The sequence below is a fragment of the Pinus tabuliformis genome, chromosome 5_1 (assembly GCF_031772625.1).
Source record: "Pinus tabuliformis cultivar Carrire ecotype Pingquan chromosome 5_1, CPIR1, whole genome shotgun sequence".
Taxonomy (NCBI): Eukaryota; Viridiplantae; Streptophyta; class Pinopsida; order Pinales; family Pinaceae; genus Pinus; species Pinus tabuliformis.
Genome location: NC_142305.1, coordinates 42220697 through 42239630, shown reverse-complemented (window position 1 = coordinate 42239630; position 18934 = coordinate 42220697). Strand labels below are relative to the sequence as shown.

At 39.3% G+C, this 18934-nt stretch overlaps 1 protein-coding gene across 1 annotated transcript in view; it reads left to right on the top strand.

Moving 5' to 3' along the window:
* DPE1 (disproportionating enzyme) overlaps window positions 1-18437 on the top strand; it is a 346819-nt gene extending 328382 nt beyond the window's left edge. Inside the window, exon 16 of the mRNA XM_089431682.1 lies at window positions 17624-18437. Within this exon, the coding sequence (XP_089287808.1) occupies window positions 17624-17725 (102 nt within the window). The 3' untranslated portion in view covers window positions 17726-18437. The remainder of the gene's footprint in view (window positions 1-17623) is intronic.
* The last annotated feature ends 497 nt before the right edge of the window (window positions 18438-18934 follow it).

Below are 18934 nucleotides of genomic sequence, written 5' to 3'. Positions count from 1 at the left end.
GAGCTACGCGGAATGGAGCCAGGTTAAGCAGCGAGGGAGAAGACGGACAGGGCAGTGAGGAAAGAACTGCGTGGATTTGCAGACGGGATACGATGAGGAGGGTCGACGCAGGCAGAGAAGGTTGGAGGAACAACGATGAGGAGACGTGGATCTGTGGGTTTCGGCAAGAAACAAAAAATGGAGTTGCGTTGAAGGGTTTCGAAGGAGCTATGGCAGCGGGGTCACACAATAATGCAGGTCTGGAGCCGCGTGAGGGTTAAGGAGAGGGCAGCGGATTTGATGGGCAACATGCAGGTTTAGGAGCTGAGGAACAGACAACGTATCAAGGAAGGAGTGCGATGAATGGAGGAAGATGACGCAAGGCAAGAGGACGAGGGAGCGAAGGCAGGTTTGGAAGAGGGAGCAAGGGCCGAGGGTTTAGAGAGCGGATAGCAATGGGAAGGAAAGGGATCACGCAGACAGGGAGGATAGCTGCAGCAAATGGAGTGTTATATGCAAGTTGAAAGGCAGCGATGGAAGGGGTTTCAAAGCTTAAACCAAAGATTTGGGAGCTAGAGCAACCACAAACAAACTTTCCCAGAAATTTCGAAAATTTTTGGAGCACAAAAACAAACCCCAAGCAGCAGACAAGAGAAACTGGTAGCCAAATAGCCCAACAAAATTTTCCAGAATTCTCTGATGAAAACACTGTACTTCTGCTTAAGATTCACCAGTCAAACCCTTAAAAGAAATTAAAATTTTTCCAGATTCAATAAAAATTTAAGAAACCCTTGGACTGCAAAATAATGCCCCTGCAAAAGCTAGTTTTGAGGCCAGATCTTACCCTCCAGGGCCTAGATCTGGCTTCAAAATCAAACTTCACCTTCAGATTTGCAATCTTTTCTTGAAAACACAAACACCCAGAACCTGGATATGCAAAAATAAATGAAACCTTAGAAACCCAAGTCAAAAAAAAAAAATTCTTTTTTACAGATCTATGCATAGGAACAATAGATCTATCAGATTTGGCGAGTGTGAGTCCAACTCTGCTCCCATATATGATAATCTAAGGCTCTTAAAAGCCAAATTTATCAATTTAGCACAGAGAAATTTGAAATTTTGATTTTAAACAGAGGTGCTTTGCTCGAAACCCTTCATGCATCAACAACAAAATTTCTTATGATAAACCTGGGATCCAATCAAGCTAGGCTCTTCAGAAAATACGAATCAGGAGTTGGCTGGTCCAACTGAAAACTTCCCCGAACGCCCGATGATCTAAAAATCAAGAATTTCCTACACAACTCAATTCAACCATCAACATAGAGCGAGAAAACGATAATAAAATTCAGATTTAATAGAGATACCTGCTATTATATTCAAAACTTAAATTACCATTCAAACTCCAGTGACTGAGTAAGATATCTGTACTCAAATTACTCTTCAGAAAGCTATCATCAATGGCTAAAAGGAAATCTATGCATGAAAATGACACATCTCACAGTATTTCCACGAAGAGTAACACCAACAGAAATTAACTCCAATGTCTTTCTTTATTGCTCATAAAAAGATTACAAGAGAGCTTTCACTTAGCACATGACTCAAAGATTGAATGATCTCAACTGACAACTGGCCTCCTATTTAAAGATAAATCTTCCAACGGCTAGTTCGAGTGATCCTTATCAAAGTAATATCGACCGTTGATGAGGATCAAAATTTCTTTAAATCTTATCCGTCGATTTTTTTTTTGTTGACTAGCGGAATCGGCAACAGTGGTGGTATCGTACTTGCATTACATGGGGTCGAATCCCACCGGCTGCCACTATAACCTCTAGGAGGAACCGCCCAGCCCGCAAGAACAGCCCTCAGGTAAGACGAGACTCGAACTCGTGACCTGCACAGCGGCACAAACGACTTAATAGATCGTCCGTTGGCCACGAGACCAAACCTTTGCAGGCCATCCGTCGAAATTTTAAATTATTGAGGAAATTTCGAAATTTTCAATTAAATGCATTTTAATTAATTCAAAAATTAAATTTTGAATTAATCTCCTCAAAATTTTGACTTTGACTTAATCCCAGGGACCAAAGGCTTAAAATTTAGCAAAATAATCAATTTACCTTAGTTCCTGGACCTCTTAAAATTTAATTTTTGAGGACTAACGAATTTTGCCTTCGGAGAATTTAAATTTACCTAGGACCTAGAATAAATTAAATTTTTGGCTTAGGATTTTAATTAATGTTGGCCAGAAAATTTAATTAATTAACATATGAGGGGATAAATTATTTTTCCAACTCTTAGGACACTTTACATCATTATTTTCATATCTTTTACATCACAAGGGGGAAAACCCATTTGAAATAGACCCTCACAGACTACCCATTTCTGCGACACAAATATAATCCAGCAGACTAAGCAATTTGTAATAAAATAACCTAACCAAATAGTTAGGATTATTCTCAAATCAATTTTACATTGACTTGATCTATAACACTAGGACTCACCTAAGATCTTGGTGGCAAAATTCATTCTGGCTTTGGGGTAAGGCTGAAGGAAAACTTTTTCGATCATCCAAGAATGGATCGGTGAGACAGAAAGCCTCCTGGAATGTAGATCGTCACCAGAAAAATAGGTTTACCTAGGCAATTACATACATGACACAGATCTGCTGAGATTATTTACATCATATACATGCAGAATGGGTTTACATTATAACGTGACAATCAGGTTGATGATGACAGCTGGACGACATAGACACATCGATCAGGTGCTATCCCTTTTACAAAAAAAGGGGGTGTACTGCTATGGGTCGTTGACATGTAGTGGTCAACAGACCCCTTGCCAAAATGAGTTAACACTTAGAACAAGGATGGAAATCGTTAGATAAGTCTTGGAAATTTAACACAATGGGCTTTTGAGCTTCTCGTCTTGGGAGGTTGTTGGTCCAAGTGAAGACTTCCCCTCATGCCCAACATCTAAATATTAATGAGATCTCTACACGCTTAAGATTTGCCCAATGCTGCTCCTCAACTCTTTTGGGACTTTCTTCCCAGTAGTGCCTTCCTGTGTTGCCCGATGAAGACACACTTAGGATCAGAGGGCTTCCCACTATCACTGTTGAATTTCCTTCTCCAACAATGAACTTAGGGCATGGAGCACTGCCGAACTTCTGCTATAGATGTCGTTTTCCACAAGGAAAGTCTAGGGCTACAAACTCCTCCTGGTTGATCATACCTTTGAGCTCTTCTTCTGCCACTTCTAACAATCCCTTAGTCCTTCAAGAAACTTGTTTCTTAGGGCTTGAGGGAAGCCTCTACAATCCTCCATATGTTGTTCTTTAGGCTGTGTCAACTCTGCCACTTCTAGTAGGCCTAAAGTCCTTCTAGGTTACTGACTTACTATAACTAGGGCTCCGATTTGGTCCACTCTCATGTTGCCCTCCAATAGTCCACAAACATCCAATACAATGTCCTCTCCTAGGACCTCTCATCCACTAGCATCCAACCATCAACAAGAGACCATCTACAACTCACTTCTGTTGTCTTCTTGGCTTGGGATCTATGCTTCTAGAGCTCAGGTTAGGGCATACCAACAGCCCTAAACCCTACTTAATTCATTGTTTCCTTGTCTAACGATGCTGCCCTTCTTCAATTCCTTTCTAACCTTCTTCCTGCACTGTTGTGGGCCCCAAGGCTCCTCCTCAAGGCGCTCACAACATGACAGATCTCTAACTACAACAACATCTCGGCCGCCTCCCTAGACAGGGAAATTACCTCTGTTCAAGCTGCGACCTACTCTAGGTGATTTCGGCTAGGAGATTTCGGCTAGGAGAGAAGGGCTTAACCACCTCTCGACCTAGTCAAAACAACCCTCCAACAATGATGTACCTACAATACTTCACTATAGCCCTAAACAGAGACAATACCAACCAAATGTAGCACAAAAATACACCCAACTTACCTCCCAAACCAACAGCCTAGGTTGACAAGAGATATGCACTCAAATTTGTCTAAGACATGTCCTCCAATGTCCTTGTTGGCCGCCTCGGACCTGTGACCTAGTTGCTCAAGCAATCCGCACCCTAAAAAGAAAGAAACCCTATCCAAATTCGTGCTCCTTTCCTCTGATGCTTCACTGCCTTAGTCGCTATCCAAATCAGAGATATCTTTAATGGATGATGCACCTTGGATATGAGTGGAATGCCTCTCCACTCACTTCTTTTCATACCTCTCTCTAGGGCAATGCCTAGCCCAACAAAGGGTCTCCTCAAATCAAGGTTGACATGAATTCTCTGGACAATTAGCACACATAACTTCAAAAATTCATATCTCAACTTCTACAACTCCGATTTGGATGATTTTCATTGCCCCTGGTTGCTCTAGAGGTCCTCTATCATCTCCATCAGTCAAGCCATCAATCCTCATCATGATTTCACACCCACATGCTTGAGCCCTAAGCCCAAAATCATATTTGTGTGCCCATTCCTCCAAAACCCACTAGCCTAGGGTTTGGAGTACCTCCCAAGCTACAAATCTGAACAATGTTCTGCGGATACTTTCACCTACATATTCCTCTCATTTATAGATCATAGGAAAATAAACCAGAAGTTTCTTCTAGCAAGAGGAAATCTTAGTAGATGCTACGAAAATTTGGATCCCCAAATTTCTACTGCAACAACTGATTAGTTTCTCCTACTTGTTAATTTCCGAATCAAGTTACTTATTGTTTCCTACAGTAAATATTGAAACTAATACACTGCGACCTAAACCATTTAAATAATATGCCGAAAAAAGAAACTGAACAATAGAGAAAAATACAACACAAATGACATAGTTGTTTTTGGACAAACGTCCTCGGAAAAACCCAATGCAGGAAAACTGGTGCAACAGATTTGAGGGTTTTTATTATTAAGCTGAAGTATTTCTGAAAACAACTACTGGATGCCTTCCCGGCAATCCAGTTATAGAGAAAATCACTTAGCAGAAGAAATTGGTGAAATTACCTCACTCTACACTGCAAATTGCAGCTGATCCGACAACTGAACTGCGGGTTCCCCGACTACTTTTGCGCTGCCCCTACGTGGGTCCTGTGTCAGCTCAACTGAGAATCGATCTGCCTTTAGAAGCCTTTTCCAGCCCTCTCGGCTCAGAAATGTCAGCTTCCTTAGCAAACTCAGACCTTTGCGCTGGAAGCTACTGCACTACTCTGCGTGAGCCCTTCCTGGCTCTGTGTCACCCTCTCTGTCCTCTGCGCTGCCTCCTCTGTGTGTCTCTCTGCCTCTATGCTGAGTATCCTTGGCTTCGGAGAAGATTGTCTAGCCAAGAGGGCAGAGAATCGATCTCCTCGTTAAGATCAAGCTGCTTCAGAAATTCGATCTTTTGAACTCTGTGTATTTTCCAAATGACCTTCAAGCCTCCTTAAATAATCTTCTCGTTGACATTCAACGGCCCAAATTATAAGCTAATCAATGGCTAAGATCATTTCTACTTGATCCTCGTCTTCTTCTAGAAGTTACACAGACAATTAGATTAATACCCATTTATTATTTTATTTTCCTATGTTTAGACTTAAGGTCCCATTAAAAGTAATTAATTATTTTAATAAAACTGTCTCCGGGTGGAATTTCCCAAAACGATTTCTGGTTTCTTTGGAATACTCCCTCTTAGCGAGGAATGTGCTTTAGCAATGCCTCCGACTAAAGCATCACTTTGACTTCATACTCCCTCTTAGCGAGGAATGTGCTCTAGCAATGCCTCCCATTGAAGCATCACTCTGACCTCATACTCCCTCTTAGCGAGGAATGTGCTCTAGCAATGCCTCCCACTGAAGCATCACTCTGACTTCATAACATTGTCCTCTGCGTTGCTGATGTCTAACATGCTATCCATTAACCACTGCGCAAATGTTGCATCTGAACTGCTGCAGATTGTTGATTTGGGGTAGCATCAGATGTGCTCTAGCCACGAAATTTGGTGGAGAGGTTGGCGCACATGAGATCTCCAATATCCGGAAAGGGTTTGGACAGATTCTAAACAGATCAGAAGATATTAAAATAATTAATATTTTTAATGGAGTCCCTAAGTCTAAACTTAGGGAAAATAAAGTATTAATGTGCATTAATATGAATCTGTGTTAGAATGGTCCAAAAGACACGGATCAAGCCAGATCTAATCTTAGCCGTTGATTAGGGACTTAATCTCGGCCGTTAAGATGTCAACAGGAAAAGTATAAGAGGAGGCTTGAGGGTCACTTGGAGAATACACCAGAGTGATTAGTCATTCTATTCTCTAGAGCGGGGTTTGCTAAGAGAGATAGAATTAGTGATTAGGAGTTGCAGCTGAGGGGAATTGAGTACAGAGAGACAGAGAGGCAGTGCAGTAGCCGGGGAGAGTGACGTAGAGCCAGCCAGGGCTCACGCAGGGCCACACAGAGGCAACTGGGAGTTGCGCAGAGCCTTAGAGAGGCCAACGTTGCTGACACAGAGGGCCAGAGGGTTGACGTAGGGCCTCCTAAGGCTGACGCAAACCCATCTAGGGTGACGCAGGGCTAGCGTTGGGCAGAGAGGGGCTGACACAGTCCAGAGAGAGTTGACGTTGGGGTTTTTGGGGTAGATTGTTGCTGAGGAGCTGCTGGAAGGATTATTCGGGGTTTCAGCTAGGAGATTTGTTAGAAACTGAGAGGTACTACTGCCAAGGAAACTCTCTGTTGGGTAGGCCAGTTTCGGCACCCAGATTGTACTCTGATAATGCTTAATAAGAAAACCCTCAGATAGCTGCACCGGTTTTCCCACATTGGGTTTTTCTAGGGACATTGGTCCAAAAATAATGGTGTCATATGGTGTGATTGTTTCTGTTTCCTTTAGTTGTTGCTCTGTAATATGTTGAGCATGCACTAGTGTTTATTTTCAGTATTTACATTGTAAATAACTTGTTAAGTAACATAACAAGTAGGTAGGAATAAATCAGATAAAGTGCATGGAGGGTTTCTAAGTAAGTAGACTTAGAAACTTCAACATGGTATCAAAGGGTGATTGCAGATCACAAGAGGACTAAGGGCATTAGCCGAGCGGAGCAATAGCAGCAGAAAACAGTTGTCCCGAAGTGACAGAAGTTGTTTCTAGTAGAGCAACAACAAGGGAAGGGTGACGTAGTGCCTGCGTCATCAAGGGTGAGCCAGGAAGAGGCAATGCAGAGGCTAAGGAAGGCAAAGAGAGCCTCATGCAGAGCCATGCAGAAGCTGGGAGGGTTGCGCAGTTGGCTAAGGAGGCCGCGTTGTTGGTGCCGGGATTGCGTAGAGCCTAGGAGCTCTCACCTTCAGGTCGCTGGGGTTTAGAAGGCTGTGGGATTATTGCAGAGTGGAGTTGGTGAGGTACTATAGTTAGAACAGTACCTGACAGAGCAAGGCCAAGAGGAGTTGCTATTGAAGGTTTCTAGCCAAGGAACCCGGATCAGTGGTGCGGTTGCACAAGACGATAAGAGTAGGGGGAATCTCAACAGCGGTAGAAGGATTTCCAGGAGGGAAATCAGGACTCAGAGAGAGTCTAGAAGAGAAATTCCAGATGGGAAGTAGAGACTCAGAGGAGTCGAATAGAGAAATTCCGAGAGGGAAGTAGAGGAGCATCATGGCACCACACGAAGTAAGAGACCGGGATAGACTGGACGGAGCGTCGAACTTCGCAGTCTAGAAGGCAATAATCTTATCCGTACTTGATAGAAATCGTGTCAAGAACTTCACCTTGAAGGTTATAGCTATCCCAGTCGACCCCAATGATAACAAGAAGTACGAAGAGGCGATGGCGAGGGCCAAGTGCATTATCCTTGATGGGGTCAAGAATCATGTGGTACCACATATAGCCGAGAAAGAAACGATAGTTGAGATGTGGGAGGCTCTCAAGAACTTGTACCAGCATACTTCTGTGCAAAGAGGAATGATGCTTGAGAACCAGATGAGGTCGTATCAGATGAAGAGGGGTCAATCGATTGACACCTTCCTCGGAGGACTGAATGAGATCCGAGACCAGTTGATTGCTATAGGAGCGACACTGGATCAGGAGCTTTTGGTGAGGACAACCCTGAATGTTGTCTCAGAAGATTGGGAAGTGTTTGTCCAGAGTATCCTGGGCAGAGGGACTCTCCCACCTTGGGACGAGATGTGGGTAGCTCTTCACTAGGAAGAGATCAGATGGCAGTCGAAGACAGGTAGCAGCAACAAAGGGATCAAGGTCAAGCAGGAGGAGGAGGATGTGGCCCTAGCATCTGAGGGAAAGCAGGAGAAGTGGAAGAAGAAAGATCTCTCCAAGATCAAGTGCTTCCACTGTGCGAAAGTGAAAATCCATTGCCAACCCGATTAAGCCTCATTATAGTTCAGACTCTTTCCACAGACTTCCCTGTTCCCTGAAGCCATTATCACCTCCCTGCAGACCTATGCTTTATTAATGATTGTTTTATTTTGCAGGTGATTAGAAGGCCAGAAGCTTGGATAAACAGTTTTGATACTAGTTCCAAAACCTGTTTACTCCAAGATTTGCAAGGAAATATATTCAAAGGTTTCATTTAGCAGGAGTTTTGTATACAAAGAGAAAATCATGTTTAAACCACAGACAGAGTAGAAGGAAACAATTTACACAATAATGGTTAAAACAGAGATGAAGTCATTTTCACCAGCACAGCAAAAGATTCTTACAAAATACTCTCCAAGAAACATTTTGTATTCTACATGTGTCTTTTAGTAAAAATCATTTTTACTAAAAACACAGAAGCATGAAAGAGTGAGTAAGATTTACAGTAAAAGGTAAAAATGAAAGCAGGTGACAGAGCATTCATGGTAAAAGACTAAACAAAGGAGGTAGATAAAGTGTATCAGATGAAAGGTCATTAGTAAATATGACATCCAGCGTGAAGACCAAACAGCCAAGCAGCTTAAAGGGCAAAAGATCAAAGAATAAAAGATAGCAAAACCTAAATAACAGGGACAACAAACAATAGTTCAATAGCTGTTTCTATCTTCTTGCATGAAGGTATTTCCTTTTCCCAGATTAGTTCCCAAGACAGTTTGGGATATTTTGTAAATTCTTTTTGTATAAATACTTCATAGTTCGAAGTATTACAAGGGTGGATTACTATGCATTTGTAGAGTTATTTTGATCTTAAACCTAAGGGCGATTGTACCCAATATTCAAGTCAACAGACTGGAGCAAGTAATAAAAGCATTGCATTATAGGATTCATGAGATGAGCTATTTGCAGTGAAGTATCTTCTTTGTCTGATTTTGTTACTTTCTTATGTGTTTCATAAACTTAAATGTTATCCAAATTTGAATGAATTAACTGGAAATATCACTCAGAACTTGTTTAAGTACACTCTATTTTGCACAGTTAGTCATTTATATGTTTTCCTCTGATATTCGGATTTGAGAACCCTTAATTGCTCTCCCATCCCGGTTGACCTCTTTCATTCTCTTCATAATCCGGCCTAAGGAACCCTTAATTGCTCCCTAGATCTGATTAGAAACCACTTCACCATCTAGCCTTTGATATCTATAATAACTCACCTAGCTTGCCCTATAGACACTGTTTTCAGAACTTAATCCAGTCTAGTTTGTCTGATATTGACTCCATAGCCCAATGGTAAAAGCAAACCTTTGTTCATCTAAGTAAGTGATCCCACCACCCAAAGTCAAATCGAAACCCAATCAAGCTTACATAACTAACCTAAAATCAAATAACTAAACAAAGTTAAATAAAAAAGAGAGAGACCTCTCTAAGATTAGGAAGGCTAGATCCTGATCTCCAAAGTAGGTTTGTGGTTACCTCGGTGATTTCTTTCTTTAACCTTGAGAAATTCCTGAATGATAACAGGGCTTGCATGAGCCCTTCTTGGCTTTGCGTCACCCTCTCTTCCCTCTGCGCTGCCTCCTTTGTGTGTCTCTCTGCCTCTCCATTGAGTATCCTTGGCTTCGGAGAAGATTCTTTAGCCAAAACTTCCTTTGCCCCTCTTTGCAAAAGCTCACTTCGAATTTCTCTTCCGATAGCTGCTTTTCTTCAGAAATTTGATCTTCTAAATTCTCTATCTATTTTCCAAATGACCCTCAAGCCTTCTTAAATAATCTCCTCGTTGACATTCAACGGCCCAGATTAGAAGCTAATCAATGGCTAAGATCATTTTTGCTTGATCCTTGTCTTCTCCTAGAAGTTACACCCACAATTAACTTAATACCCATTAATTATTTTCTTTTCCTATGTTTAGACTTAGTGTTCCATTAAAAATAATTAATTATTTTAATAAAATTGTCTCCAGGTGGAATTTCCCAAAACACTTTTTGGGTTCTTTGGAATACATGTGCCCAAGCCTCCCTGCAAAATTTGAGACTTAGAGCACATCTGATGCTACCAAAAATCAACAGATTCTAGATCTCTTTCTTTTTTCTTGTTTGGAAGTAGATTCTTCCTTTGAAGCATGGGTTCGCAAACCTGAGGGTGGGGTACTCGAACCCGTCATGCATTCTCGTCCCCTTGAACTGGGTGTTGGAGTTGGTGCTTACCGGACAAACCAGGTTCGCTCCATAAGAACCTGGTAAGCTCCAACTACGGGATGTGTTTGTTTGTCGAAATGGATGCACTGAACCTTGATAATGGGTACCTGACTGCAAATAAATTTTTGAAAGCAACATCCTTGGAGGGCATATGGTCCAAAGAGGCATGCAAATCTGTCAATTGATTAGGTAGGGCACTATTGTGGACAAAATTTTCATTGAATTCTGTTGGTACTTTGTCGACATCCCTTTTAAGTTTTTACTTTTCATCTGTTTTATTCGTGCATAGGACCCGTTGTACCTTGCAGGCATAGACATGCCGCCCACCTTAGTTCAAATCACCTGATTAACCCTAGTACATGATTGCAGGGTTTGCATGAAAACATTTGTGGTTGTAGTGGCGGCCTGGGAGTTTCAACCTCTTCTTGAGTGGGTGAGATCTAAGTTACTGGAAACGTCCCTCCCAAACCCTAGAATCGTTGTTCGACGTTTTGCAAATGGAAACGGGTACAATACGACACGGAAATGGCATGGAAACGACACATAAACGTTTTAGTTTTTTGGAAACGCAAGATCCTAATTCTGAAGTGTTTCCGTTTTTAAGGGGTTTTGGATCCGTTTCTAGAGTTTCCTTACTTGGATATGAAGTTGAATGCCATGTCTCATATGATTTTGTTTGATGAGAAGCCACCAATAATTGCATCTTCAACTGGACATTGCAGCAATGCTCCCACTCATGGAGAGGATCCAAATGATGATGTGAATCTTAATTACATGGATGAAAAGATATTTGATGATATGTAAATGTAATTTATGATAATGTTTTAAACTTTTGAATAATGGACATTGAATACCATAATATGTCATATGATAGTAGACTGCCAGTCATAGTTCAATTTTGTAATTTATACTATGTAGTGTGCATTTAGCATTATTAATTTTGGTGATGATGACAATGTTTAAGATGAATTGGTGATGATGATTTGTTTGTGTGGAATTCATGATGATGATTATGTATTTTTAAATATAGAATCTAGATTCTAAAAGATGAATGGTAATATGAAAATTTTATTTTGTCATTCATATATCTATATATATATATATATATATATATATATATATGACAAAATAAAATTTTCATATTTGTTTCCTTGCCGTATTGTATTTTTTTAAAATTCGCCATATCTGTTTCAAACCCCATTTCCGTATCCGTTCCCGTATCCGTTTCTTTGCAACTTAGGCTGAGATTCTTCCCATTACCAATTTCCCCAACCAGTTGATACAAAAGACCTGCTATGGCGCACTATACTAACCACTTTTTCTTGGCACCCTTTTTTACACATTGAAAGAGCATGGGTTGTACCCTGCTTTAGTGCCTAATTATTCTGCATTTATTGTTTTTCACTTGCTAGTCATGATGCATATGATTCATTTTGAGCTTGCTTACATTTAAAGGTTACCATGATTCACATCAATATGTAAATTGCAATTTCCACTTGATATCAATTTTGAAATTTCAAAATGAAATTTCAAAATGAATGTTCATGGTTAAGTCTTCAAATGATTTATTTTTCTTGTTGTAAGCTGGAAGATTTCAAAATTCATATATATTATAATTTATAAAATATATAATATAAATAAATTATAATATACGCCCAACGGACCCATGTACACTATTTCAAAAAGTTATGCACTTGTCTCCACACCCATCCCCAAGCCAACGTTTCCTGGCAATGTAGGTTTCTACAACTTAATACTTTGTCTTTATTATGGATTATTTTGAAAACATTATATATTAGTTGAAAACCATGTAGCTGCTAGTCATGTTCCACAAACACTTCTACTCTACAACGAACAAAGTTCGTATACTCAGACGAATTCTTTGATACCATTGTAATAAACAAAGTCTATATACGCAACAATATACTCAGAAGATCTGATATATGTAAATATCCATATTTACATATATCAAACCTTTTGAGTATATTGTTGCGTATACGAACTTTGTTCGTTACATACTCTTGCTCTTCTTCATAGATCATGGAAAAATAAACTAGAATGCTCTTGTGGGTAGACAATAGATTAGTAGATACTAGATCTCTTTTGTTCGCTGTTTGGAAGTTGTTTCCAGAGCTTAGTACTTTGCCTTTATTATGGCTTATTTTGAAAACGTTATATGAGAGTTTAAGTTTGAACGTTAAATCCACCTGTCAGGCCAAGAGTAACTCCATTTTGGCAGAAAACTAATTCGTATTATTCCATCAGGCATGTTATTGTTATATACAAAAGGATGTGACTGTTCAGTTCATCTTCTGATGACTGTCCACATTCCTATTTTAATTATTTACATGAATTCACCCAATCGCAGAGGATTAGGTGTCAACATTCCCCCCCTTAATCTGAAGGGATGTTGGTGAGTCCAAGCATCGTTCTGAATCTTTCAAGCTTTTCTCTTCCAAGCGCTTTGGTGAAGATGTCTGCAATTTGCTCATTTGTGGAACAATGACGGAGATGGATTGTTTTGGCCTCAACATGATGTCGGATCAGATGATATTTAGTATTGATGTGCTTTGTTCGATCATGGAACTTTGGGTTCTTGGCCAACTTTATTGCAGAGGTGTTGTCAATCATGAGTGGAGTTGATTGTACTTGTTTTACCTGCAAATCTTCAAGAATTTTCCTGAGCCACACAATTTCTTTGGTTGCTTCAGCTGCTGCCACGTATTTGCTTCTGTTGTGGAATCTGCTGAAACTGATTGTTTGTGTGATCTCCGGGAGACAACTCCTGATCCAAGACTCATAGCATATCCTGAAGTAGATACCCCAGTTTCTTTGTCTCCATCGAAGTCTGAATCAGAGTATCCAATCAAGCTGAAGTCGTCCACCTGTGTATACTTGATTCCAAAGTCTTGAGTTCCCTTCAAGTACTTTAGAACTCTTTTTGCAGCAGACCAATGTCCCTCACAAGGCTTTTGCATAAACCTGGAGAGGATTCCAACAGCAAATGAAATGTCTGGTCTGGTAGTAGTAAGGTAGTTGAGACTTCCTACAAGCTCTCTATACTTTGTTGCATCCTCAAATTCCTTTCCTTCAATAGATGTGAGCTTTAAGTTTTGTTCCATTGGAGTAGTAAGAGGATTGCACTCTGTCATGCCAAATTTGTTTAACAAATCTCCAATGTATTTCTTTTGAGAAAGAAATATGGATTTTGGATGTTGGGTTACTTCAATGCCAAGATAGTAATGAACATAGACCAAATTAGTCGTTCCAAAACTTTTCCCCAATTCCTTCTTTATGGATGCAATGTAGCTTTCATTGTTCCCTGTCATTAAAAGATCATATACATATACCACAAGATATACAACTGTTTTGCCAACTTTCTTGACAAATAAAGTTGCATCATCAAGATCAAAATGATTGAAGTTGAGTTTCAGAAGATGCTCAGTTAGTTTTTCATACCAGGCTCGCGGTGCTTGTTTGAGGCCATACAAGGACTTCACAAGTTTGCATACTTTATGTTCATGTCCTTTCACAGCAAATCCTTCAGGCTGGGACATAAAAACATTCTCTTTTAGATCTCCATTCAAGAAAGCAGTTTTTACATCCATTTGATGGACTTTCCAACCGTTCTGGGCTGCTAGTGCAAAGAGTGTTCAGATGGTGGCCCATTTTGTTGCGGGGGCAAAAGTCTCCTCATAATCGACTCCTTCTTTCTGTGCAAAACCTTTTGCCACAAGCCTAGCTTTGTGCTTGTCAAGTGAGCCATCAGCTTTGTACTTGTTTTTGTAGACCCACTTGCAGCCAATTGGTTTGGTTCCAAATGGAGGATCAACCAGCTTCCAAGTGCCGTTCTCTATGAGGGCATCATACTCCTTTTGCATTGCTTCTTTCCATTCATCATGAGAAGCAACTTCTTTAAAGGAAGTTGGTTCAAAATCTGTAGACAAGTTCAATTCACAATCATAAGAAACATCCATATCAACAGGGGAATTAGAGTCATCCATCTACATCACCTCCATTTTGTCGGTTTGAATTTCTAGTTTCTGTTTTTCCAATTTCATCAGGATGAACACTTTCAAGTGTCTTCGTCAACCACTTTGGGGGACCTTTCTGAGATGGTCCAGGTTGCTCTGTTGATTGAGTTGGGACTGAATCAAGATTGAGTCTCCCAATTCTATCAATTACATCACTTAAAGCACCATCCGTTGTTGGAGTTTCATGCGGGGGAGAGAGTTCTTCAGAAGAAGATTCCACATGTTGATCTAGTATAGGAATCCCCCCTTCAAGATGTGGAATTTGACTATCAAATTCTTGAAATGATTTTGTTTTTGCGAATCTATCCAAGCGATCAAGTTGCTGCTCAACAACATTGTCAGATTTGGATGATTCAAGAAAAATTACATCTCTAGATACAACAAACTTTTTATTTACTTCATCATAGAGGCGGTATGCTTTGGAGGTGTTTGAATACCCTAGGAAGATACACTTACAACTTCTAGCACCAAGTTTGTTTCTATGTACCTTTGGTATCAAAGCATAACAGGTGGAACCAAAGACCCTGAGATGTTTTACCGAAGGAACATGTCCATACCACAATTCATAAGGAGTCTTTTTTCTTATAGCATTAGATGGACATCTATTCTTTATATATGCAGCACATAGAACAGCATCAGCGCAAAACATTATCTTTACATTTTTGAAGAAAAGCATGGATCGTACCATATTCAAGATTGTTCTACTCATTCTTTCAGCTACACCATTATGTTGGGGATTATAAGGCACAATTGTTTGATGTTTGATCCCATGTTGGCGAAGATAGTTTTCAAATTCATTTGATGTATATTCTTTTCCATTATCAGTGCGAATAGACCCAATATGAGATTGTGCATCATTTTCAATCCATTTATGAAAATTCTTGAATGTTTGGAAAGCATCAGATATGTTCTTCAATAAATAAACCCAACACATTCTGGTGTAATCATCAATAAATGTCATGATATATTTATTTCCATTTGCAGAAGGAACAGGCATTGGACCACATAAATCTGAATGAATAAGTTCAAGCTTCCTATGTGCTCTTGAATGTGAATCATGAAAAGACTGTTTGCTATGCTTTCCTAGAATGCAAGCATCACATTGCTTAAGTTTTCTAGGAATTGTAGGCAAACCAGCAACACCATTTTTCTTCAATAAGCGGAGACTTTCATAGTTTAAATGTCCAAATCTAGCATGCCATAATAAACTTGATGGAAGTGTACCTTCTTCATGATGAGAAATGTTGTGCATGAGCAGAGGTTCCTTGCAGTTTGAGAAGCCTTTCTTTTTCTATTCCTCTCATGACAAGTGAGTGGTCAGATGTTTTTCTTACCTCAAGCTTGCCATCAAACATATGAATGGAGTGTGTGTCGGAGAAGGAGACAATGACCCAGTACAACCTACCTCAGAGAAAGAGCTCGTCATTTGGGAAAACAAGAACATCAAAGCTTATGCATTAATCGCAACATCTGTAAATGAAAAGGTGAGTCGACATATTTCGTCATATTCAACTGCCTTTGAAGCCCTACAAAAGCTGAAAGAACTCTATGACTCACATTCTGCACTTGAAGTTGTCCAACTCATGATTAAACTCTTCACTCTTGAACTACAAAATAATGATCCTCTTGCTCTTGCAGCTGAAGTAAAGTCTATAATGCATGATATCAAATCCACTAAGGTTGAATTGGATATTCCTCTTATTGCTTTTCTCAAGGCACTTTATCCTACTTACTCCAATTATCTTGAGTCATTGCAAGCAAATGGAAATCTTAAAGATATAACCTTTGACTCTCTTGTGAAAAAGTTTGCTGAAAGAGAGAAAGTTTTCGGAAAGAAGACAGCCCCTGAATCTTCTGAAGAGACTGTGTGCCTTGCTCATAAAGAAAAACATCCTGCTCAAGATTCTACAAGAGGAAGAGGTGGACGAAGAGGAAGAGGAAGATATTTCAGAGGCAGGGGGGGCAAACATTCTCAAGGAGAAAAGGCAGATCTGCATTGCATTCGCTGCAAAAGAAATGGATCACATGATGCCTCTACATGCAAGCTACCATGGGACAAAATTGAGCAGAAAAGAAACCAACAGAAAGGTAAAACTGATGATACAAACAAAGGTAAAGCACCTGAATCTGCTCACTATATTGAGGCACAATGTAACATTGGAGTAAATGAAGATTTGTTTAATGCTTCACTTGCTTCTTGGAAAAATGATTGGTTGCTTGATTCAAGAGCAACTTGTCACATGACTCATAGAAAAGATTTTTTTGAAGATTTCATTGACAATGTTGATGGAACAGTATACTTTGTAGATCAGTCAAAAATCAAGCCATCAAGGCTTGGCACAATCAGGCTTAAATTGCCTGGTCTTCTAGATTTTCTTTTGGATCATGTTCTATATTTCCCACAGCTCAAAAGAAACTTGCTGTCCTTGGTCCACATCCGCCAGCAAGGTCATGACGCCCACCGTGGGGCACGAACCCACTGTTGAGTGAATCTTACAACTCTTTGGTAATGAATATGATGCTCTGTTTCATTTCATGGTTGATGATATCAACTACAATTTGTTGATTAAACATTTTACATGTTGAAACTTGAAGGTTAATGCTGTGGTTGATGATTGTTCATTTGATGACAATGTTATAAGTTATAACTACTAGATGATTGATGTTATATGTGTACGGAATAGTTGATGCCTTAATAATCACCATTAATCCAGTAGTTAAATGATTGTTTAATGTGTTGTATGGTTGATTCGACATTCTGCATATTTTTTTAATACATATGCATCAAAATATATTAAAATTGGATTATATAGAAAATTATCTGGAAATGCTCTGCTCCCTGAAGCTTTTTGAGAATTGTCTTTCCTGTTCCCGTTTCCTGTGTCTCCTGCTCCCTTTCCCTTCTCCCAACAGCTTTAATCTGATCATATTTCAGATTACTAGCATTGAGCATTATTTTCTTAATTTTTCCTTGGATGAAATCTGTGTTGTCCACAAAAAATAAGATGCTTCTGTCTTTAGTGTTTCCTTGGTGTGACACTTATCGCAGTTGTATTTCTTTTGTTAATATTTTTGCAATGCAGTTTGGAAATTGGGGCTGGCGATTGGACATTGAAGATTTTGGTAAATTGGTTAAAGAAGCAGAGAAACTCCACTCGTTGATGACCTTGTATAATAGACTGTAATGCAAAGGAATTACTGGGCGTGCTTTGACATTGGTAATTCTTTCTAAATAAATGCTGTAAGCTATTTTAGCTTTTGGCAGCCCCAGAAAGGTGTGTCAAATTGTAGCTGCTTTCGTGAAATAGCTGGTATGAACAATCCAAATAAAACTTGCATTTTTTTTGTCTGTATATGTTAGATTTAAAAGCATCTCCATATATAGTAACATGCAGGGGCATAAGCAAGGGTCATTGCTCTATGAGAAAGAAGGCACTCTATGGTCTCGGGGGGGGGGATCATCAAGTCTTTATTTGGCATATATGGATGTAACATTAAAGACAAAAAAGAAAGAGCCGATGTTTTATTTGTTTTAGTTACCGGAATCAAAAAGAAGAGGAAAGAAAGAAAGAGCCAACTTATTATAAAGAAAAAAAAGAAAGAGCCGATGTTTTATTTTTCTTAGTTACCGGAATCAAAATGAAGAGGAAAGAAAGAAAGAGCCAACTTATTATTTATCTTATAATGTTTGAAAAAACAAATTGAAATAAACTAGGATAAAACCATCTTAACCTCGGATATATTAAGCGTGAAAAGGGATTAAAAATATGTTGAGGTTTATAACTTCAATTCTTTTAATCCCTCCGATTGTTTGCTAGATCTGTGGTGTAGATGGATCTATGCTAATGCAATTTATTTGTTGGCTTGCCCATTTGGGAGTTTCAACATTTTTCTTTATTTCGATCATTATGATTCTTATATACTCTATTTTTTTGTGCAATGAATTTTCTTGACATCATACGCTGAAAATTCCTGTACATGTTCAACAATTTAAATGATATGGCACATTGAAAGAGAGAAATGAAACGTTGATAAATCAACGTGACATATGAAAACCAATATTTGTTTTGTGTTTATACAAATCTGCAATTTTAATTCCAGAACATTTGCAGAAGCTGAAAATTTCAGTGGGGAAAAGAACTATCATAACATTAACCTCAAATTTATTGAGAGGAAGCGCCTTAAAAGAACCCAGGTTTGCCAAATACATGTGATCATGTACAATCAAGTTCAGACTGAATTAAATCACAAATAGTTTTATATGTATCTCATCTTCAGTATAACCATTTGTTTGATTGCGGTCAGATAGTTTAGACAGCAAAGAAGGCATATTCAGAGAATTTTTATATGATGGTTACTAGAAGACTGGCAAGGAGCTTAATTCAGTTTTTATC